General features: G+C 45.2%; 1 protein-coding gene across 5 annotated transcripts in view; it reads left to right on the top strand.

Annotated features, from left to right (window-relative positions):
* Positions 1 to 1,502: 1,502 nt before the first annotated feature.
* Positions 1,503 to 24,885, top strand: part of LOC106567065 (retinoic acid receptor gamma-A) — a 72,096-nt gene continuing 48,713 nt past the window's right edge. Inside the window, exons 1-2 of one of the 5 annotated variants that reach the window (XM_014135913.3) lie at positions 1,503 to 2,008; positions 15,325 to 15,750. In XM_014135913.3, coding sequence (XP_013991388.1) covers positions 15,573 to 15,750 — 178 coding nt within the window. In that variant the 5' untranslated portion in view covers positions 1,503 to 2,008; positions 15,325 to 15,572. Of the gene's footprint in view, positions 2,009 to 6,810; positions 6,927 to 15,324; positions 15,751 to 22,412; positions 22,431 to 24,885 lie in introns of those variants that run through there. The other 4 variants (XM_014135917.3, XM_014135916.3, XM_082960111.1 and 1 more) reach the window with 4 other exon arrangements.

Raw genomic sequence — 24,885 nt, 5'->3', positions numbered from 1 at the left:
TCGTTACGGAGACATATTGAGGTCAGGTTCATTTAAACACCGACATTCAATTACTATCAATGAGCCGGTAGAGGACACTCAGAAGGAAGGAACTAGCTGTATCAGTCTGCGTCTGAATTCCCTATATAGTGCACTACTTTTAACCACCCTGGACCACTCTATTCCCTATATAGTGCACTACTTTTGACCACCCTGGACCACTCTATTCCCTATACATAGTGAAAAGGGTGTCATTTCAGACACAGCCTTGATGTTTAGGAGGAGGACTTGGACAGCAGATGTGATGATGTGGTAATTGGGAGAAACCAGGTGAAGGTATGCTGGATGGGATTGTTACACTGAGCGTCATGGCGGTGACTCACTGTCATGCTGAAGCTGTCGAGACGACACATGGTGAAGTGTGCTGGGTTCGTCTATTCCAGAGAGGATTTGTATATGTTGAGAAATAGAGAGTTGAATTTCTGTTATGAAGAACTACTGAGCTTGTGCTAGATTCTAGAAGCCCTTGAGAGCACTCTTCTGTGTTCTACATGGGGTCAGAGACAACGCTGGTTAAGGTGCCCGTTGAGGTGTGTTTAAGGGTGTTTAAAGCCTGAGGTTTTTGGGGTGCCTGCCTTTCGAAGCAAAACAATGTCAAATCACAACATGACATTTAGAAACCAACGGCACCAGGCTAAGGCACTGCAGGCATACGCCCAGAACCACAAGAGCTGCACAACAAACATAGATCTGAAACATACAATCTGATATGGTGAGAGAGAGAGAGAGAGAGAGAGAGAGACACATTTATGGGCACCCCGCCCAAACTACTACTGCTACTGCCATCTTACTGGGGACTTCCCTATTGGGCTCCCGAGTGGCGCAGCGGTCTAAGGCACTGCATCTCAGTGCAAGAGGTGTCACTACAGTCCCTGGTTCAAATCCAGGCTGTATCACATCCATCTGGGATTGGGAGTCCCAAAGGGCGGCGCACAACTGGCCCAGCGTCGTCTGGGTTTAGCCGGGGTTGGCCGTCATTGTAAATAAGAATTTGTTCTTAACTTTCTTGCCTAGTTAAATAAAGGTTCAATAACAACCCTCAAATGAAGCATGGTTAGCGGACAGGTTGACGTCTGTGTCGATACATAGTCAGCTATATTTCTATAGCCGCTACCGGGTTCATGTTTAAAAATATGTCATTTCTTGTATGTTTGACTCTGTTTAGTTAAGTTAATACATTTCACACATACAAAACACAAAGTAGGGAAAGTGTGAGTTCTAAAAAGAGAGGAGAGAAAATGGAGGGGGAGAAAATGAGAATAAGGGAGAGAGGGAGAGAATTAAAAACTGAAAATTAAGCTTCAGGGGGCTTTTTCTTCCCCTAGGGATTTTATGGTCGGTGAAAAAATGTGCTGTATATTTGCAGTGTTGGATCACGTGACAAAGCCTGGCTTTATGAATCAGAGAGCATGATTATTTCTTAGTGAAAGAGGCGGAGAGAGAGAGTGTTGAATAAGAGAGAGAGAGAGAGAAAGAGAGGACGGAGAGCTTGAGAGAGAGAGAGAAACTCATTGCTATCCTCTTTGCTGTCAAAGAGACTGATGAACGTACACAAATCCCTCCTCTACTCCTTTTCCTCCATCTATCAGTCTGTTTGGACCAGCACTCCATCTATCTGTCTGTTTGGACCAGCACTCCATCGATCTGTCTATTTGGACCAGCACTCCATCTGTTTGTTTGGACCAGCACTCCATCGATCTGTCTGTTTGGACCAGCACTCCATCTATCAGTCTGTTTGGACCAGCACTCCATCTATCAGTCTGTTTGGACCAGCACTCCATCTATCTGTCTGTTTGGACCAGCACTCCATCTATCTGTCTGTTTGGACCAGCACTCCATCTATCTGTCTGTTTGGACCAGCACTCCATCTATCTGTCTGTTTGGACCAGCACTCCATCTATCTGTCTGTTTGGACCAGCACTCCATCTATCTGTCTGTCTGCCAGTCTGCCAGCACGACATTAGAGTGGGTGAGTACTTTCTACTTTCAGGGAACTTTAGAAACAATATGAACTGTTGCTCTCCTCTTTTTCCCTCTACTGTTCTGTTCTTTCTGCTCTTAGAGTTTGAAGTTAAAGTTAGAGAGTTTGGGAGAGGTAGCCTTAACAGAAACAGTTGAAATGAAAGACAGAGCTTGAGCGTATGAGGCAGAGAGTACATAGAGGCAACTGATCAGGGTTTCCATTAACTGGACCAGGCTTCTCTAGTTGTATTTATGGCTGCGGATCGTGTCGGTTCAGTCAGTGTGCATTTGTATGTGTACGTCTCTCTCCTTGTGTGTGTACCGTGTGTGTTTGCGAGGGTGGTTATTTTTTGGAACGTGTATGTCGGTCCTTTACAACGTCTGTGTGTGTGCCTGTTTTACAGTGTGTGTATGTGTGCGTTTTTGTGTGTGTCAGTCATTTGCTGGGTTGCGTGCCAGTGTGTGCTACTTAGTGAATGTTAAGAGTGTTACCCTCAGAGCCCACAGTGTTTTTATTAGCATGTGCGCCTTTGTAAGTGTAAGTGGATACATGCCTGCCTGGGTTCGTTTGATCTACACTGTGCATATGTGGAATTGTGTGTGTGTGTGTGTGTGTGTGTGTGTGTGTGTGTGTGTGTGTGTGTGTGTGTGTGTGTGTGTGTGTGTGTGTGTGTGTGTGTGTGTGTGTGTGTGTGAGACTGACCCATCCTTGACCTAATCGTTCCTACTTATTATTGTGACCACATGACACAACAATGTGAACATTCATTCATCGAGCGTCGATTTCTACTTTCTAAACAGCAGAGCCTTTCGCCTCCGGACTGAGGTGTGTCTCTGCTCTCTAAATCTGGGCTTAGTGTAATTGTCAGTGTATTGTAGGAGTTCCATTCATAGTGTGTAGTTGTTGGGTAAGGTTATAGACTTGGGTAAGGCGCAGACAGACGCGAATGCCTTGTTAACTGGTTCAGCTTGTTACCGCGGCGTCAGGCAGTGCCACGTTAATGAACAGGTAGGGCGTTACGTTTATGGAACATTTAGTGCTGCGTGGTTTGAATATATCAGAGAGGGATCAACGATTCCGGCTAGCATCCATGTTGTCTTTTTAGTCCATCATGTTTTTCTGAAACCATGTGTCTATTCTAAACCGTGTATCTGTGTGTGTCTGTGTGTGTATCTGTGTGTGTCTGTGTGTATCTGTGTGTGTCTGTTTGTATCTGTGTGTGTCTGTTTGTATCTGTGTGTGTCTGTTTGTATCTGTGTGTGTCTGTTTGTATCTGTGTGTGTCTGTGTGTATCTGTGTGTGTTTGTATCTGTGTGCGCGTGTGTCTGTACATGCGTGCGTGTGTTGTGCTTCTGGTCTCTCTCTTTCTGTCTGGCCGGACCAAAGTGATGTAAGTGTGATGTGAGGAATGTTTGTACTGTGGCGGGTTTAGAGTAGCTGTCCAGTGTTTCCAGATTTCTATGAAATATGACCTATAATTAATTACAATATGAGTGAAATCGTTTCCCTTCCAACATTTTTTTATTAAGCATGTTAAAAAACTGCTTTTCTGTGTTGGAATGGTGTGGGTGTACCACAACAACAGAGTGGGCGTATACAGGAAATGAAAAATATTCACACGAGTAGGCCGCTGATTGTCCAGCTCAACAGCCTCAGGAGTATACCATCATTCTCTATGAGGAAATAGCAAGCATTTTTAAACGGTCACTTTGAGATATAAGTTTGAGGCGGGTTTTTACATTTAAAAAAAAAAGTTGTATTAATGCTTTGGCCACAAATATGAGCATAGGATGAGTCAACAGCGTTATTTGGGTGTGAGTTAACGGAATATGAATTTCACCAGACAGCTACTTTAAACCACCCAGCGGACTGACTGTGAATGAGTGATGGATGGGTGTTCCTAGCCCATCATGTCGTCAGTGTTACTCTGCTGCTTGACTCTCACTATCATCTCGACTTGGACTCAGTCAGCCACATCTGGTCATCTGGAACGAAACGGGAAATCATCACTAGGGTTGTGTCCAAAAATGGCACCCTATTTACCTATTCCATATATAGTGCGCCACTTTTTGACCTGGGCTCCCTATAGTGCACTTGACTTGGAGTCAGTCAATCACATATGGTCATCTGGAAAACACTAGAAATCATGTCTAAGTCATCAGTAAGTCATCACTGAGTAATATCGTTCTGCTCTCTCTCAGCACAGCGTTGCTACAACTGTGGGAACGGCTTGGTGTACGTTTCTTTGGAAAGATGGACTGAGACAGAGAAAGTTCCACATAGAGCTCGTTTCCCTGTATACTGTAGTTCCTATTGCATTAACACGTCAACACATAGCACCATGATGCTATCCTTTCACGGTTGGCAAAGGTTACATACAATTATTTTATTTAGCAACTGTAGAAGTACATTACTATGAATACTTTTATACGGGACTCATTTAGGTCTTAAGAGGTAGGCTTTTATGGCTTAGTGTTATTTGTGTGTTATCTGAAGGGCTAGACTTATGGCTTGATGCGGTGAGTTACCAAAGGGCATGGCAACAACAGCAGCCTCCTAACAAACACACTCCATATTTATTTTTAATGTGTGACGGAATGGTAGTTAACACGTCCAGGGACACGACAGGCTTGGCTGTGGAGTCTGGCTGAGATCACACACACACACACACACACACACACACACACACACACACACACACACACACACACACACACACACACACACACACACACACACACACCCCCCCCCCCCCCCCGGACACACATCAACAACACATCAACAACACAAGACTGCTCTGTATACACACAAAACTGAGAGGGAGAAACATGTCACACTTGTCTACTCAAAATAAAATTGGGAAAAGCGTTACAGTAATTGTTAGTTGTGAGTGTTTATTTGTCACTTGAGTCCAGGTGAGAGTACGCCGTTTCAAAAAGAGACTATATTTTAACAACATTGTCGCTGCACCAGAGAGAAAGCTTGATTAAATCAATGCCCACTTTGTTATTTCGTTAGGTGTTTATTGGTCCACTTTTTCTAAAAATGGTGTCTCACATTTGGGGTCAAATGGAAATGTCTGGCTCAAAGTCCCCAGAATATTTCACTATTTCATCACTCTGACAGAGAAATGTTTCAAACGGACCGCTTGGGAGACACGACTTTGAGATATAAGTCTGGGAGCTGTTGATTCCTGTCTCTGCCAAGAATTTCTATAGCAATTAAGTTCCAAGTGGTAGGGAAGGGCTAGCAGGGGTAGGGAGTGATTAGGAGGGGGGTAGACAGGTGGTCTTAGAAGAATGGAACAAGGGGGCTCATTGCTACACTATATAATTAACATGGAAACTATCAGCTCGTGATTTCCTGTGTCTATTTTTGCAGGTGTGATTCCCTATGTGTAGGATGTACTAGCTAGATACTATCATTCCTGACTCTGGTCCCTTCTGATCCTCTGGTACAATATATTTTTACACGTACCTGTACAGCTGTGTGTGTGTGTGTGTGTGTGTGTGTGTGTGTGTGTGTGTGTGTGTGTGTGTGTGTGTGTGTGTGTGTGTGTGTGTGTGTGTGTGTGTGTGTGTGTGTGTGTGTGTGGCACTCTTACAAATGTGTGTGTACTTGTCTTGGAGTGTTGCTTAGATTCCTGGGGCTCAAGCAGAGATACTGACACACACATTATGTCTAGCTATTCTCACAGAAACAGATTGTTAACCCTCTCAACTGGGCAGAAAATGTCGATCTGCAAAATAGAATTGAAGACAACAATAGAAGCATGTAACATTTAAAGTGAGCAATGCCGTAAACTCACAGCGGCTTAATCACCCCAACTGTGTCACTTTATATGCTAATGACATCTTCAGTAATTACTACATTACACCGGTAGTGATAGTCCTACATTTGTAACTGTTGAGCTCTCATAAACTTTTATATGCTTTCACATATTCATCTCTCTCAGCCTTTCTCTCTCGCTCGCTCTCTCTCTTTTTTTCTGTCTCGCTTGGTCTCTTGGTCGCTCTGTCTCTCTCTCTCTCCCTCTTTCGATCTGTTGGTCTCTCGGTCGCTCTGTCTCTCTCTCTCTCTCTCTCTCCTCTCTCTCTCTCTCTCTTTCTTCCTCTCTCTCTCGGTCTGTTGGTCTCTCTCACTCTCTCTCTCTTCCTCTCTCTCTCGGTCTCTTGGTCTCTCTCTCTCCCTCTCTCTCTCTGTCTCTCTCTCTCTCTGTCTCTCTCTCTCTGTCTCTCTCTCTCTTCCTCTCTCTCTCTGTCTCGGTCTATTGGTCTCTCTGTCTCTCTCTCTCCCTCTTCCTCTCTCTCTCGGTCTGTTGGTCTCTCTGTCTCTCTTGGTCTCTCTCGCTCTGACTCTCTTCCTCTCTCTCTCGGTCTGTTGGTCTCTCTGTCTCTCTTGGTCTCTCTCTCTCCGTCTCTCTCTTCCTCTCTCTCTCGGTCTGTTGGTCTCTCTGTCTCTCTTGGTCTCTCTCTCTCTGTCTCTCTCTTCCTCTCTCTCTCGGTCTGTTGGTCTCTCTGTCTCTCTCTTCCTCTCTCTCTTGGTCTGTTGGTCTCTCTGTCTCTCTGTCTCTCTCTGTCCATCTGAAGAAGTATGTTTCATCTCTCCCCTAGTGTTGTGTTCTCCTCAGGGCTTTCTCCAACCGTTAGTGTCTCAATGTCAAGCAGCTCTGACTCCACTGCTGTTGCTCCTCGCCGACTCCGCCTCACCATCATGGAAAGGAGCTGTCAGAATGACTTCATCACGGTCTCACTGAGTGTTTTATGTCTCCGTGTCAATTCTCACTCTTTCCATATTCTTCTTCCTCCACCGTCCGCACCGACAACACAGTAATGTTCTGTTAACCAAAATCGAACGGAAAGGTTTTTGCTTGTTTGATCGATGGTGCTGAAACAAAGGCTTGATTGTCTGTCGACACTCCCAGGTATCTATCTACACATCCAAAGACAATACCTCTTTCTGTGATTGACAAATGATATAGTGAAGTTAGTATAATGATGTGGCTTCGTTGTCAGCAAAATATGCATCTGTGTTGCCAGGCTTGTGGAAGAACCCACGTCAAACTAGTTTGAGATGATGGAATGTATGATAGTTTTGGGGCGGCGTGTGTAACAGTTTGGAGGCGGTGTGTGTGTGGGTGTGTTTGTGTGTGTACGTGTGTGCGTGTGTGTGTGTGCGTGTTTGTGTGTGTGTGTGCATGTGCGTGTACGTGTGTGTGCGTGCGTGCGTGTGTGTGTGTGCGTGTACGTGTGTGTGTGCGTGTACGTGTGCGTGTGCGTGTACGTGGGTGCGTGCGTGTGTGTGTGTGCGTGCGTGTGTGTGTGCGTGCGTGCGTGTACGTGTGTGTGCGTGTGTGTGTGTGTGTGTGCGTGTACGTGTGTGTGCGTGTGTGTGTGCGTGCGTGCGTGTACGTGTGTGTGTGTGCGTGTGTGTGTGTGTGTGTGTGTGTGTGTGTGTGTGTGTGTGGCAGTATGGAGGCGGTGGGTGGATCAGCTGTCAGTCTGTCAGTGGAAATGTCTAGGTGCCCGTAACAAGCTGCTGTAGAAAGGGACTCTGAGCTGTCAAGTTGAATCTCTTATAATAAACTGTGTTTATGATATCTATTTCACACCCAGCCAAAACTTTTACCCATTCTATGACGCCAAATACAATATCGTGTTACAACGTTCATAATTGTGTGTAATAATCCTTTTTTGTTTGGTTTATAGAAGCTCGGTTAGATCTTTATCCATATGTAAAATATACTTAAAGTGGCCACAGAGTGTTTGAGATACTGTATCTGTTTTCCATGCAGATCTATGGAAAACAGAAGTTTCACTAGGTTTGATTACGTCCCAGTGGTTAAAACTGATTGACATGAGGTAATCCCTGTCTGTTTGATCCTAATCATGACCTATGACCTAAAACATTAAGAACACCTTTGCTAATATTGAGTTGCACCCCCCGGTTTTGCCCTCAGAACAGCCTCAGTACCTCAGGGTATGAACTCTAGGTGTCGAAAGCGTTCCACAGGGATGCTGGCCCATGTTGACTCCAATGCTTCCTACAGTTGTGTCAAGTTGGCCGGGTGTCCTGTGGGTGGTGGACCATTTTTGATACACACGGGAAACACGCTGCTGAGCATGAAAAACCCAGCAGCGTTGCAGTTCTTGGCGCAAACCAAAGAGCCTGTCGCCTACTACCGTACCCCGTTCAAAGGCACTCAAATCTTTTGTCTTGCCCATTCACCCTCTGAATGGCACACATAAACAATCCATGTCTCAATTGTCTCAAGGCTTAAAAATCCTTCTTTAACCTGTCTCCTCCCCTTCATCTATACTGATTGAAGTGGATTTAACAAGTGACATCAATAAGGGATCATAGCTTTCACCTGGATTCACCTGGTCAGTCTGTCATGGAAAGGCAGTTGTTCCTAATGTTTTGTATACTCAGTGTATAATACTTGCTATATCTCAGACATGGTTTATGATGTTTTTTTTCTCACAATTTGGATTTATTGTGCGAAGAAGACATAAATAATTTAGAACAATAGACAAGAGTAGGCAAGTCTCTAATGGAAAATAAATCAGAGCAGAGTCGTTGACGGTGCCAAGCTTTCATGTCCTGTGAACGTACTTGGTAGATATTGGCTGTGTTCACCTATCTGGAGGCTGCGAAGTGAAGATATACAAACTCCTTCTCTTTTGACATGTCTCCATTCTGCCCATTGAAGTTAAGATCCAACGAGCCTTTTCTCGAAGAGTTTTCTTTCTCTGTGGTAAAAGAAAAATGGCCCTAGTCAGGGTGAATTCAGGGTGAATTGTAAACATTCAGATATTTTTTTCAACAACTTGTGTCAGAAAATGAAAACCGGCTGAGGGTACACTAGCACTGCAGTATGGGAGAGTTTGGTTTACTTGAATGACAAACAGAACACTATGGTTTAAACACAAAGCAACGTTCTGGTGTCAAACAGTGCTTTGTTACTACACAGATCACGGCATAGTTATCAAATGTATCAGATGTTTCAATTGAACGGAAAAGGAGACTCTCAATAGTGAACAACTTAACACACCAGCAAATACACATAGATTCACCTGCAGTGGTTGTGTTTCTGTCTGCTGAGTAGAAACCTCTGGTTAGGGTTCGTGTGGTGCATTATCACTTCCTGAGATGCTGTGATTTATTTGTTATGTTTCACTGCAGCAGTCAGCGCCAGAGGGGTTCCAACGCATCGGTTAAGACACAATTGTTGTTTTGCTCACAGAGGATTTGATACCCTTTGTTTGACAGACACTCGATCTGTGGGAACAACTCTCTCTCGCTCACTCTGTCCTGCTCTCACGTTCTCTCTTTTTTAGGTTTTTCTACTCTCTCTCCCGCTCTCTCTCTTTTGCTCTCTCTCTCTCTCTTGCTCTCTTTCTCGCTCTCCTTTTTTCTCTCTTTCACACTCCGTCTCTCTGTCTCTCTCTGTCTCTCTCTCTGTCTCTCTGTCTGTCTGTCTGTCTCTCTCTCTCTCTCTCTCTCTCTCTCTCTCTCTCTCTCTCTCTCTCTCTCTCTCTCTCTCTCTCTCTCTCTCAGCCTAAATTGATTTAATTTCAAATGTGGCGTTTCTCTGGATTAGATCAATTGATTATGTCAAATGAAATCAGTCTCATTAAGCGTAATGAAGTGCTGAAAAGTATTTACAGTATTTTTAGAAACAAAGTAAAGCTAACTAAAATGCTACGGTAGTGCACCTCCCAGGCAAAGCTGGAAAGTCCCAGATCTGGTATTAATCACACCCATAGTTGGCTGTCTAACCTTCTGTCTGTCTATCTGCTTGTCTGTCTGACTGCTGTGTGCCCCCCAGCTTCCTCACTCCCTGTCTCCCTCCCTCTCTCCCTGTCCTGCCCTGCCTGTCTGCCTGCCTGTCCCGCTCTCTCCCTCTCTCCATGCCTCCTCTGTGCCCCCCAGGCACAGGGGAAGTGGGAAGGACCTCTGTGCCCATTTGGGCCCGGAGCTGAGGGGGATGGATGAGGTCACCCCGAATTCCCCAGCTCCCCTTATAGCCCCAGACCGCCTCTCCATGCCAAACAGGCCCAGCCTACCACAGGACCCAGGCATAAGGCCCCAACATAAAAACACAAATGGCTGGTCTGTAAAAAGCAGCCCGGCTGATGTGACTCATTAAAAAACGCTGGCGCCAAGTCTTTTATTAATTCATTATTGTGTTTGGGGAAAGAGAGGGAAAGAGAGGGGAAGAGAGGGAAAGAGAGGGAAAGAGAGGGAAAGAGAGGGAAAGAGAGGGAAAGAGAGGGAAAGAGAGGGAAAGAGAGGGGAGAAGGATCCATGTTCAGTGGTTTTGCTCTCTAAATGTACACTCTGGTCTGGTGGGGTTTTTATGTTCCTTTTTCACTTTCTTTCTGGATTTTATTCTTTTCTTCCTTTCTTTTATTCCCTCTTTCTTTCTAATATTCCCTCTTTCTGTCTTTTATTCACCCTCTTTCTCCCCATTCTCCCCAACCCACTAGTATGTCTGCTGCCTTCTGTTGAGTGACAGGCAAGCTTTGAGATATGTGTGAATCGCCGTTTGACTGTGTTTTCCTCCAGATCTGGGGGGATAAGTTAGGTTAGGTTCCTCACATCAGACTCACAAATGGAACTCTATTCCCTATGTAGTGCACCAGGGGGCTCATAGGGCTCTGGTCAAAAGTGCACTATATAGTGAATAGAGTGCCATTTCTGACACATCAGGCCTGTTGGAAGTCTGTTGCCGTGTCTGAAATCTGGCTTGCCTACTACTTACTGAAACTGCACACTGTGGATTAATCGTGCTACAGCCTACTAGGCTCAAGCAACAAATATCAGCCTACTAGGCTCATCCTACTGAGAATTCGTCATATGACGCGGATTTGCGCTGATTCCCGCCGTTCGTTTATTTTGGTACAGCGCGTACCCTCAGATGATTATCAGCTGTTGTCAAACACACAAGTCTCAGAAGACGATTCTCTTCCTCAATAACGGGCAGCGAATTCTACTTGATGAAAAGCTGCAATGAGTATGACATCCTGGCATTTAAATACCCCATTAGCGCTACACTTACATTTTTTGGGGGCATACCCAAAATGTCTACTATCTACAATGCAGGTACGGGTATTCGGGTATTCGGACACGGTCTCTGTCTCATGGATGAATTGATGTGGTGCTGTTTCTGTCCCCTCCAGACATCCCCTGGGAATATGTGCTTGGCCCTGGCGTGTGTGTGTGTGTGTGTGTGTGTGTGTGTGTGTGTGTGTGTGTGTGTGTGTGTGTGTGTGTGTGTGTGTGTGTGTGTGTGTGTGTGTGTGTGTGTGTGTGTGTGTGTGTGTGTGTGTGTGTGCTGTAATAATCCTCCATCTCCTCTTTCTCCTCTCCCATCTCTGATTGGCATTATGGGCCGAGTTCATGAGGCAGATATCGAAACAGGGAGATAAACCCCGACCCCCCCGGCCCCCCACACACACACACACACTCACACATAGTATTATGGGTCTGTGTTTGTATGGAGTTTTTGTTTTTCCAGCCTGAACCTCTTCCCCCATTAGGCATACTGTGAAATATTTAGTTATGTTCTAGTGGGTTGGCCACACTGAACAGTTGCATATGGGTCATGGTAATGGCTGACAAACAGAGGACAGCTGAGAAGGCCAGGTAGTGTTATAGAGGAACGAGGTGACTTGGTGGCGGTTGGGTGTAGGGAAGGGAGACCGGTACTTTTAGGAGGAAGAAGGGTTAGGGGAGTGACAAGGGCATGGTCATTGGGGTTTGAGTTGTTGGTTTGAGAAACAGACTGGGAGAGAGAGATCGAGAGGGAGGCAGAGAGAGAGAGAGAGAGAGAGAGAGAGAGAGAGAGAGAGAGAGATGAAGAAAGGGAGAGAGAGATTGCAGTTGGAGGCTGTGTTGGCAGTATGGGGTTGGTGCCTATAGTCTATGGGGCTGTTTCTGCTGCTCCTTCCTGAAACGTGGCCACACAAACCTGCCTGCCTGCCTCCCTCCCTGCCTGCCTGCCTGCCTGCCTGCCTGCCTGCCTGGCACTGCCTGCCCCCCCTCTCCCTCTCTCCCTGCTCTGCCTACCTGCTCCATCTCTACCTCCCTGCTCTGCCTGCCTGTCTGCTCCCTCCTTCTCTCCCTGCTCTGCCTGCCTGCTCCCTCTCTCCCTCCCTCCCTGCTCTGCCTGACTGATCCCTCCCTCCCTCCCTGCTCTGTCTGCCTGCTCTCTCCCTCCCTCCCTGCTCTGCCTGCCTGCTACCTCTCTCTCTCTCCCTCCCTCCTTGCTCTGCCTGCTCCCTCTCTCCCTCCCTCCCTGCTCTGTCTGCCTGCTCCCTCCCTCCCACCCTCCCTGCTCTGCCTGCCTGCTACCTCTCTCTCTCTCCCTCCCTCCTTGCTCTGCCTGCTCCCTCCCTCCCTGCTCTGTCTGCCTGCTCCCTCCCTCCCTCCCTGCTCTGCCTGCCTGTTACCTCTCTCTCTCTCCCTCCCTCCTTGCTCTGCCTGCTCTCTCTCTCCCTCCCTCCCTGCTCTGTCTGCCTGCTCCCTCCCTCCCTCCCTGCTCTGCCTGCCTGCTCCCTCCTTCCCTCCCTCCCTGCTCTGGGTTCACATGTGGAACAGTTTACTGTAATGGAACTCTAACTTAGTGGTGGTTTGAAGCTGCCTGCAGCAGTAGTGTAATTAACTGGCTCTGGTGAAAGAGAAAGAGCCAGAAAGAAAGAGAGGAAGGGAGAGAGAAGAGAGGGAGAAAGAAGAGAGGGAGATCAGTGGAAAGGGGGATGTGTGTGTTTTTGCACATGTGTGTGGAGTTCAAGAGTGCCTCTGTGTTTTTTTTGTTATATGTGTGTGTAACTTTGATGTGAGTATGGAAAATTGTTATGTTTCCTGGGCAGGCAGCCACCCCTTAGTGCCGCCCAGTGCCCACACTCTGTCACTGTGCCCATACTCTGCCCCCCTCTCTCTCTCTCTCTCTCTCTCTCTCTCTCTCTCTCTCTCTCTCTCTCTCTCTCTCAGCTAGTTCAGCAGTTCAGCATTTCAGCTAGTTCAGCTAGTTCAGCAGCTCAGTTAGTTCAGTAGTTCAGCATTTCAGCTAGTTCAGCTAGTTCAGCAGCTCAGTTAGTTCTGCAGTTCAGCTAGTTCAGCTACTTCAGCAATTCAGTTAGTTCAGCAGTTCAGCTAGTTCAGCTACTTCAGCAGTTCAGTTAGTTCAGCAGTTCAGCTACTTCAGCAGTTCAGTTAGTTCTGCAGTTCAGCTAGTTCAGCTAGTCAGTTAGTTCAGCAGTTCAGCTACTTCAGCTACTTCAGCAGTTCAGTTAGTTCTGCAGTTCAGCTAGTTCAGCTAGTCAGTTAGTTCTGCAGTTCAGCGGTTTAGCCAGTTCAGCAGTTCAGCCTCAGATCTTTCTTTTTTTCCTCTTTGTTTATTCCCCGAATTCCAAGATTCTTCCTCAGTCTCTGTTCCCCCTGATTCACAAACAACGGCCGTTCCAGAAAGCAGCTCTAGCTGATTTCCTTGGCTCTGCTGTTTCTCCAAACCACATTTCAAAAACAAGCAGCTGACACCACCCACTCATAAAATCTCTCTGGGGGAAACAGAGGTTTGAATGGGACGCGCACGGCGCTGGGCTCAGAGTTAGAGCTAGAGACAGCCAACAGTAGTGTAGCGACAAGCTTCGTCTACAGTACTTTACCTTTACCTTTACTTTACCTGGGGCTGAGGACAAGTGTGTATACAGGCTGGACTGGTGTTAGCCTAGATGGGTACATTGGGCTGTCTGAAGGGAAAGAGAGATGGAGGGAGATAGAAATGGAGGTAGAGGATTATCCAGAGAGCTGGAGATGCAGGGAACGTGATGGCACTGCGTTTATGGTCTAGACTTCTGGGCTGCCATTCATGAAAACATCAAATGTATTATTAGTGACAATATTCCATTTTCTCCCAGCTTGTATATTCTGGATAGTGGTGGAAAAGTACTAAATTGTCATGCATGAGTTAAAGTGCAAAGTCAAGTAAATGCTATAAATCAAATTCCTTATGTTAAGCTAACCGTGATAAATGAATGGTTGAATGGTCCTCCCAACTGGGTGCTTTAGCAGCATACAAGAAACGTTCTTTCCGACGTATTCTTTTTTTAAACGGGGTAAGAATCTTGATCATATCAGTGGTTCGTGAGATCTCTGTGAAAATGGTGTTACATTTAAGCCGTAAGCCTAACTCTCAATGTGTTCTATACTTTTGGACAATGTATTGCTCCTATTCTCTCTGCCAGTGTGATGGATTGCATTTGAACGTAGTCCAGTTTTCTGTTGTTTGTTGTCATCTTTTTTTATTATTATTTTTGTTATTGCTTTTTTGTAGGGTCCTACTACTTTGTATTTGCTGTATTCTGTTGTTTCTGTATATATATTTATATATATATATATATAAATACAAAAAAATGACAATAAAATATTGGTCATAAAAAAAGAAAAAGAAATGGAGGTATAGGCATCAGCAGTTAGGCAGGCAACCATTGTTCCTCTCTGTCTTTCTTCCTCTCTCTCTCTCTCTCTCTCTCTCTCTCTCTCTCTCTCTCTCTCTCTCTCTCTCTCTCTCTCTCTCTCTCTCTCTTTCCATTTCTCATGTGTTGGATCCCGTGTCTGGGCCTTTGGTCCTGGGGGATTGAGGCAGAGAGAAAGGCACAGGAGACAGAAAGGCAGGCTGCTGTGCGGGCTAGAGCCAGGGGACCAGGCAGCAGAGAGGCAGAAAGAGAGAGAGGCAGAGAGAGAGAGAGAGAGAGAGAGAGAGGTTGCGAGACAGAGAGGCAGGCTGCTGTGCTGGGTTGGCAGCATGAACAGAGAGCCTCTTTATTGTGGAGTTCTGCTGATTTGAATCATATGGCATAGCCTGGAATCACTGCAAAAGTCTGGAAGCCTTTCAAAACTGCTGAAACAAGAGCTCCTTCACCCTCCCTCCCTCCTTCTCTCCCACTAACTTTTTTCAAACAACTCTTTTATTTTATTTTCCTTTCCTCACCCCCGGTTTTCTTGCTTTTCCTTCTTCTACTCGCTTTTTGACTCTCACAGTCTCCCACATATCCCCCCCACACACACACCTCGACGTTTACTATTGTTTTGAAGATTGCACATCCCTCTGAAATGACTGTTTGGAATAAACTATTCATTGTTCCAGATCAGTCCTCAGAGTTGATGTAAGTTGAACTGTATTTGTAGAAAACAAAGAACATTTGGACAATACTTTTGAGTTTATCATTACGTCATGTGACAATATTGTAAAAAGTAGTTATCAATTTTGTAGAACAAAATAAAAATGCTATGATTTGTTTGTCTTCTTCTGATAGGTGCATTCGCATGATCAATCCTAAGAGCAGAAGACCAGAAATCTCCTCGGCCAACCAGAACCTTAGGTCCTCATCCAGCCCAGCGCCCTGATAGGCTAACGGTGGAAGAAGTGGAATTCCCAGTTTGGCATTCCCAATTTTCCTGTCCTCTACCAGGTGGTGTGTGATATTCCCTAGCCCAACGGCCTGATAGAGGGTCTGTCTGGGATACCACAGGCCTTCTGGGTACTCCTCTCCTCTCCATTACCATGGCTACCAACAGGGAGCGGCAGGTGGGTCAGGTGGGTCACATGACAGGGTTCCCACCTGCTGTCTACCCATTTGCCTTCAACTCCATGCGGAACCACTCCTCCTTTGACCTGCTGTCCAATAGCAGCCTGTTTGGGAGATTCAGCACCGACCTCCCTAAAGAGATGGCTGCACTGTGTAAGTGAAGTTACTCAAACATATTGTGTGTGCATGTATGTGTGTGTGCCTGTGTGTGTACACGTGTATGTGTGTGTGGGGGGAGGGGTGTGTGTGTGTGTGTGTGTCTGTCGTATTTTGAAACAGAACATTTTCCATTGTCATTGAACATGTATGCATCTGTTTATAATAATACGAGAGAAGAAAACAATGAAACAGAGAAAGGAGCAGTTGCATAAAATTGCGTTGATCGTTTGTTGCCGGTTTGGGGTTTTATGATGGCTGTTGTAGATGATTATGGGGTGAGAGAGTCAGAGAGTCCGTAAAGTCAAACAGGCTTCCTTCCCACAAGTCTCAAATAAGAGACAAAACGACATTCTTTTCACATGAGGTGATGAACGGCATGTATGTCATCAAATATTTGAAAATGCTCATAAGAGGCTGTCTTATGCCATTCTAAAACTGCAGGTCTATATGTGGCCACAGGGGGTGCTGTTGTATATCGGCGTAGACTGAAAGGAAAAAAAGGGAGGAGAGAAGAGAAAGAGACATTTGTTTGTGATTTATAGCTTTTCTCTGTAATGGAACACCTTGAACAATTTGAAATGGTGACAGCACAATATAAAGACGTCCATTTAAAATCACTAAAATGTGCCTTTGGTATTTCTACGGGTTATAGCTTTAAACATCAATACAAAACGTATAAAAAATGTACAGTAAACATTGCACTCAAAGGTTTCAAAAGGATAAAGACATTTCAAATGTTATATTAAACAGTGTTTAACAATGTGCACATAGTTGTAGTATGCATACAAGGGGAAACTAAGTAAACAGATAAATATTGGTTGTATTTACAATGTTTGTGTAACGGGTCACAAATATTGCTGCTGTAATTCCACATAGCGGCATTTCGCCTAACAGATATGGGAGTTTATCAAAGTTTTATTTGTTTTGAAATTCTTTGTGGGTCTGTGTGTTCTGTGGGAAATATGGGTCTCTAATATGGTCATACCTTTGGCAGGAGGTCAGGAAGTGCAGCTCAGTTTCCACCTCATTTTGTGGGCAGTGGGCACATAGCCTTTCTTCTATTCTCTCTAGCCAGGTCTGCCTTCGGCGGCCATTCTCAATAGCAAGGCTATGCTCACAGAGTCTGTACATAGTCAAAGATGTCCTTCATTTTGGTTCAGTCACAGTGGTCAGGTATTCTGCTACTGTGTACTCTCTGTTTAGGGCCAGATAGCATTTCAGTTTGCGCTGTTTTTTTTTGGTTGATTCTTTCCAGTGTGTCAAGTAGTTATATTTTTGTTTTCTCATCATTTGGTTGTGTCTAAATGTGTTGCTCTCCTGGGGCTCTGTTGGGTATGTTTGTGTTTGTGAACAGAGCCCCAGAACCAGCTGGCTGAAGGGGACTCTTTTGTAGGTTAATCTCTCTGTAGGTTAGGGCTTTATTTCAAAAACAATTTTAAATGGAAAAGTGGTGCGTGCATATGTATTCACCCCCTTTTGATATGAAGCCCCTAAATAAGACACACCATGCTGGCGTTGAAAACACCATGCTCTACCAACTGAGCCACAATGACCCTAATTAGTTAAATAAAGTCCACCTGTGTGCAAGCTAAGTGTCACATGATCTGACACATGATCTCAGTATATATACACCTGTTCTGAAAGGCCCCAGAGTCTGCAACACCACTAAGCAAGGGGCACCACCAAGCAAGCGACACCATAAAGACCAAGGAGCTCTCCAAACAGGTCAGGGACAAAGATGTGAAGAAGTACAGATCAGGGTTGGGCTATAAAAAAATATCAGAAACTTTGAATATCCCACGGAGCACCATTAAATCCCTTATTAAAAAATGGAAAGAATATGGCACCACAACAAACCTGCCAAGAGAGGGCCGCCCACCAAAACTCATGGACCAGGCAAGGAGGGCATTAATCAGAGAGGCAACAAAGAGACCAAAGATAACCGGAAGGAGCTGCAAAGCTTCACAGTGGAGATTGGAGTATCTGTCCATAGGACCACTTTAAGCCGTACACACCATGGAGCTGGGCTTTACGGAAGAGTGGGCAGAAAAAAAGCCATTGCTTAAAGAAAAAAATCAAACACGTTTGGTGTTCGTCAAAAGGCATGTGGGAGACTACCCAAACATATGGAAGAAGGTACTCTGGTCAGATGAGACTAAAAATTTGCTTTTTGGCCATCAAGGAAAATGCTATGTCTGGCGCAAACCCAACACCTCTCATCACCCCGAGAATATCATCCCCAGAGTGAAGCATGGTGGTGGCAGCATCATGATGTGGTGATGTTTTTCATGGGCAGGGACTGGGACACTGGTCAGAATTGAAGGAACGATGTATGGCGCTAAATACAAAGAAATTCTTGAGGGAAACCTGTTTCAGTCTTCCAGAGATTTGAGACTGGGACGGAGGTTCACCTTCCAGCAGGACAATGACCCTAAGCATACTGCTAAAGCAACACTCGAGTGGTTTAAAGGGAAACATTTAAATGTCTTGGAATGGCCTAATCAAAGCCCAGACCTCAATCCAGTTGAGAATTTGTGGTATGACTTAAAGGTTGCTGTACACCAGCGGAACCCATCCAACTTGAAGGAGCTGAAGCAGTTTTGCCTTGAAGAAGGGGGGAAAATCCCAGTGGCTAGATGTGCCAAGCTTATAGAGACATACCCCAAGAGACTTGCAGCTGTAATTGCTGCAAAAGGTGGCTATACAAAGTATTGACTTTGAGGGGGTGAATAGTCATGCACACTCAAGTTTTCTGTTTTGGTCTTATTTCTTTTTTGTTTCACAATAAAAAATATTTTGCATCTTCAAAGTGGTAGGCATGTTGTGTAAATCAATTGATAAACCCCCCACAAATTCTATTTCATTCCAGGTTGTAAGGCAACAAAATAGGAAAACTGCCAAGGGGGGTGAATACTTTCGCAAGCCACTGTAAAATACAGATTTTCCAGGATGTTGAAAAGGCGTCTTCCGGATGTAGAAAAGGACCAAAAAAAGACGTCGGCTCATTCTTACTGGTGTGTAGCCTACCATGTCGGCCACAATGGAATTTTATGAATTCCCATCCATGTGGTAGGTCTACCATTTGTAAAACAGGCTGTTGCATTGGCTTTATTACTACTTTATTACTGCTTCCTGTGACTAATCAATTTGGCTATATAAGCTCTGAATATCAGCTACCCAACTTTATCAGGAGTTGTCGTGAGCCTATTTGCCTATACACAGCGGGAATTGCCAAAGTATTTTATTTTCACTATGATCAGCTTGTCAAAAATGGATGGATACAAACTTGAAACCATGATCATGACAATGGGGTGAAACTCCTGGACAACGGTTGTGATTGTCTATTCCGTATTGTCCATTTTACTTTGACCTGTTCCATTTTATTTGATTGAGCGCCATTTAGGTTAGGCTATTTGATTGGAGAAACCTGCATGATGTAAAAAGTGTCTTTCTCATTACATTGTAGGCTACAGAAAAGGCCACATACTCTTTCTACCATATCCTGTATCTGCTAGATGATTAATGTTCACTAAATGTTGGGGGGACGGAACGCTGGTGGAGCGCCACAGCGATGCGCCTCTTCAACAGCACCCTGGAGAGGCGTGCTGGGAATGAACAAGCTAAATATTTTGTGCCCCTGCCTTTGACAAAGTGGCCACTATTTATCAAAGGGCGGCATCACCTCTCACCTAATCAGCGCTAACCTAAAAAGCCCATTTGCCACTGGTTGAGAGAAATTGTCATTGATTTTAGGTAGAATTATAGATGGTTTTATGTGTTGTTGTTGGATGTGCGTCTTGGTCTGTTTAGCTCAGAAATTGCCACCCTTGTCAATCTTCCGCCATAGGCGGCCGCCTAATCCTGCCTAATGAGGGGGCCGGCTGTGAGGACATGGAAGAACTGGGACATTTTCAGCTTCCAGGAAGATTCTTGCGACATGTGGGCATGCATTATCATGCTGAAACATGAGGTGATGGCAGCGGATGAATGGCACGACAATGGGCCTCATTATCTCATCACGGTATCTCTGTGGATTCAAATTGCCATCGATAAAATGCAATTGTGATCGTTGTCCGTAGCTTATGCCTGCCCATACCATAACCCACCGCCACCATGGGGCACTCTGTTCAAAGTGTTGACATCAGCAAACCATTCGCCCACACGACGCCACACATGTATGCCATCTGCCCGGTACAATTGAAACCAGTATTCATCCGTAAAGAGCACAATTCTCCAGTGTGCCAGTGGCCATCGAAGATGAGCATTTGCCCGCTGAAGTCGGTTAAGACGCCAAACTGCAGTCAGGTCATGACCCTGGTGAGGACGACGAGCATGCAGATAAGCTTCCCTGAGATGGTTTCTGACAGTTTGTGCTGAAATTCTTCAGTTGTGCAAACCCACAGTTTAATCAGCTATCCAGGTGGCTGGTCTAAGACCATCCCACTGGTGAAGAAGCCGGATGTGGAGGTCCTGGGCTGGCATGGTTACAAGTGTTCTGCGGTTATGAGGCCGGTTGGAAGTACTGCAAAATTCTATAAAACGACGTTGGAGGCGGCTTATGGTAGAGAAATTAACATGAAATTCTCTGGCAACAGCTCTGGTGAACATTCCTGCAGTCAGCATGCCAACTGCACACTCCCTCAAACCGTGAGACATCTGTGGGATTGTGTTGTGTGACAAAACTGCACATTTGGCCTTCTATTGTCCCCAGTACAAGGTTAATCTGTGCAATGATCATGTTGTTTAATCAGTTTCTTAATATGCCACACCTGTCAAGTGGATGGATTATCTTGGCCAAGGAGAAATGCTCACTAACAGGGATCTAAACGAATTTTTGAGAAATAAGGTTTTGTGCGTATAGAACATTTCTGGGATCTTTACATGTTGCATTTATATTTTTGTGCAGTGTATACAGTACCAGTCAAAAGTATGGACACACATACTCATTCTAGTTTCTTTAAAAAATATATATTTTCTACATTGTAGAATAATAGTGAAGACATCAAAACTATGAAATAACATATGGAATCTTTTAGTAACCAAGAAAGTGTTATATTGTAAAAAATATATTTGATATTCTTCAAAGTAGCCGCCCTTTGCCTTGATGACAACTTTGCACACTCTAGGCAATCTCTCAACCAGTTTCATGAGGTAGTCACCTGGAATGCATTTCAATTAACCTGTTGGGGATAGGGGGCAGTATTTACACAGCCGGATAAAAAACGTACCCGATTTAATCTGGTTACTACTCCTGTCCAGTAACTAGAATATGCATATAATTATTGGCTTTGGATAGAAAACACCCTAAAGTTTCTAAAACTGTTTGAATGGTGTCTGTGAGTATAACAGAACTCATATGGCAGGCCAAAACCTGAGAAGATTCCATGCAGGAAGTGGCCTGTCTGACAAATTGTGTTTCATCTTGGCTCTTTTTATTGAAGACTGAGGATCTTTGCAATAACGTGACACTTCCTACGGCTCCCATAGGCTCTCAGAGCCCGGGAAAAAGCTGAACGATATCGAGGCAGGCTCTGGCTGAAACACATTATCGCTTTTGGCAAGTGGCCGATAATAGTACTATGGGCTTAGGCGCGTGCCCGAGTCGACCGAATGCTTTATTTTCTTAAGTCTGTTTACCTAAACGCAGATTCCCGGTCGGAATATTATCGCTTTTTTATGAGAAAAATGGCATAAAAATTGATTTTAAACAGCGGTTGACATGAATTTTTTAGTCACGAATTGCGCCATGCTCGTCACCCTTATTTACCCTTTCGGATAGTGTCTTGAACGCACGAACAAAACGCCGCTGTTTGGATATAACTATGGATTATTTTGAACCAAACCAACATTTGTTATTGAAGTAGAAGTCCTGGGAGTGCATTCTGACGAAGACAGCAAAGGTAATAACATTTTTCTTATAGTAAATCTGACTTTGATGAGTGCTAAACTTGGTGGGTGTCTAAATAGCTAGCCCTGTGATGCCGGGCTATCTACTGAGAATATTGCAAAATGTGCTTTCACCGAAAAGCTATTTTAAAATCGGACATATCGAGTGCATAGAGGAGTTCTGTATCTATAATTCTTAAAATAATTGTTATGCTTTTTGTGAACGTTTATCGTGAGTAATTTAGTAAATTTGTAATTTAGTAAATTTTTGGTTACACTGGCTGTTGATTCCACATGTGTTATTTCATAGTTTTGATGTCTTCACTATTATTCTACAATGTAGAAAATAGTAAAAATAAAGAAAAACCTTTGAATAAGTAGGTGTGTCCAAACTTTTGACTGGTACTGTATATATTTTTGCAGAATTCTGCATGCAGAGTCTCAGTTGGGTGTTTGTCCCTTTTTGTGAATTTTTCGTTGGTGAGTGGACCCCAGACCTCACAACCATAGAGAGCAATGGGTTATATAAAACTTATTGAAGTATTTTAGCCATATCCTAATTGGGATGTCGAGTTTTATGTTCCTTTTGATGGCATAGAAATCCCTTATTGCCTTATCTCTTAAATCGTTCACAGCTTTGTGGAAGCTCTCTCTCTCTCTCTCTCTCTCTCTCTCTCTCTCTCTCTCTCTCTCTCTCTCTCCCCTCAGCACAGCATGCCTGAGCACCTCTCCAGCCTTTCAGATGTCAATCACTACCTCCACCTCCTGCTGCCCACTTAATCCTTAAGGTATTTACAGAGAACCAGAGAGAGAGGAGAGAGAGAGAATCAAAAAAGTATGAGAGTAGAAAGAGAGCACCTGGGGGTAATGTCCTGGTGTGGTGGAATCCAAGAACACACCCTGCTAGGAAAACACACACACACACACACCTCTCTGTCTCTCTTTCATGTAAAACATTTAAACACCCCTCTCATGCACTCACTCACACTGAATAAAATCTCCTTAATTTATGAATGCATTTTTCATGGTATCAAAGGGCAAAATGTTCAGTAGTTGTTCATATATGCATGGACATTAGACGGCTGTCAGAATGTTATTGTAAAAGAGAATCTGTTCTCATTCATTTACATTGTTTAATAAATTCAATAAATGGGGGGGGATATGCAAATGCACAGATTAACACTAGGCATAGTATCATGACCGTGGGGTTGAGGGGTTGTAAGGTACATATCTGTGTTGCGACTTAACTGCGACGGGATCAAAGGTTAAGTCAGGATCACAGAGTCACAATTAGCTCTAACCCGTGTTTAAACATGGAGATTGACATTCCTCATTCTTCTCCCCCTCTTCCACAGCCCAGACAGCCAGACATGTTACAAGTTGTTTCACTGACAGCTTTCTCATACCGTCCTTTTCAAGCGTTAGCTACCGTGGAAAACAAAGGCAGGCTCTCCCTTAAACGTTCCAACATTCCCCGGGCACTGTTTTTCCTTTTCTTCTCTCCGGATCCATGCAACTTTATTATGTGACTTATTCAGCAAATTTTTACTCTTTAACTTATTTAGGCTTGCCATAACAAAGGGGGTTGAATACTTTCTCACATTATTTTCCTGTCTCGCAGTTCCATGGTTAATTGCTGTGTGAAAGGTAGCCAGGGACAGACACAGTCCCATCCCACCTACTTTTGTTTTGGTGTGCGAGAGGATGGGAGAGGGAGGAGGGGGAGGGAGACAGAGAGAGAGAGAGAGGATGGAGGGAGGGAGGAGGGGGAGGGAGACAGAGAGAGAGAGGATTGGAGGGAGGAGGGGGAGGGAGGGAGGGAGGGGGAGAGAGAGAGAGGATGGAGGGAGACAGAGAGAGGCTGGGAGGGAGAAGGGGGGTAGAGAGAGAGAGGATGGGAGGGAGGAGGGGGATGGAGACAGAGAGAGAGGATGGGAGGGAGGAGGGGGAGGGAGACAGAGAGAGAGAGAGGATGGAGGGAGGAGGGGGAGGGAGACAGATAGAGAGAGGATGGGAGGGAGGAGGGGGATTGAGAGAGAGGATGGGAGGGAGGAGGGGGAGGGAGACAGATGGAGGGAGGAGGGGGAGGGAGACAGACAGAGAGAGGATGGAGGGAGGAGGGGGAGGGAGACAGATAGAGAGAGGATGGGAGGGAGGAGGGGGATTGAGAGAGAGGATGGGAGGGAGGAGGGGGAGGGGGAGGGAGACAGATGGAGGGAGGAGGGGGAGGGAGACAGATAGAGGATGGAGGGAGGAGGGGGAGGGAGACAGACAGAGAGAGGATGGAGGGAGGAGGGGGAGGGAGACAGATAGAGAGAGATTAAGTGTGTGGTGAAGTAACAGGTCTTGTGGAGGCTGACGTGTGTGTGTCTGTGTGTGCAGTAGGCCCTTTCCTTACGTACTGTATGTCCGTGTGTATGCAAAACTCCATGAGAGAATTTGAGGGCTGTCTGCACTACCACGCTACAAACACACACACACACACACACACACACACACACACACACACACACACACACACACACACACACACACACACACACACACACACAGAGAGAGAGAGCAGAGTAACAGAGATCCTTGACATTACAGGAGCCCTTCAAACAAACAGTCGGAAGCCGATTACCACAATTTACTGTGTGATAACATCTGAACTGAGCCCTGAAACACTTCTGTAAGCACAGGGATATTTTGAAAAGCTAGTCCACACGAATGGAGGATGGAGAGAACCACCTCCTAAAGGTAGAGCCTTTTCTTTGGCGGCAAATTGTCGAGCTTTCTCGATTTTTTCACCCCTTTTCTCTCCGTTTCTGTCTCTCTCACTCTCTCTCTTCTCTCTCTCTCTCTCTGTCTTTTTTCTCACTCTTTCTCTCTCTCCCTCCCTCTCTCTCTTTCTCTCTCTCTCTGTCTCTCTCTCTGTTTCTCTCTCTCTCGCTCTCTCTCTCTCTCTCTCTCTCTCTCTGTGTCTCTTTCTCTCTCTCTCTCTCTCTCTCTCTCGCTCCTCTCTCTCTCTCTCTCTCTCTCTCTCTCTCTCTCTCGCTCTCTCTCTCTCTCTCTCTCTCTCTGTGTCTCTTTCTCTCTCTCTCTCTCTCTCTCTCTCTCTCTCCCCCCTCTCTCTCTTTCTCTCCCTCTCTCTTTCTCTCTCTCTCTGTCTCTCTCATTCTCTCTCTCTCTCTGTCTCTCTCTCCCTTTCTCTCTGTTTCTCTCTCCCTCTGTGTGTCTCTTTCTCTCTCTCTCTCTCTC

The sequence above is a fragment of the Salmo salar genome, chromosome 13 (assembly GCF_965601325.2).
Source record: "Salmo salar chromosome 13, fSalSal1, whole genome shotgun sequence".
Classification (NCBI taxonomy): Eukaryota; Metazoa; Chordata; class Actinopteri; order Salmoniformes; family Salmonidae; genus Salmo; species Salmo salar.
This window is presented reverse-complemented; position numbering and strand designations above follow the sequence as displayed.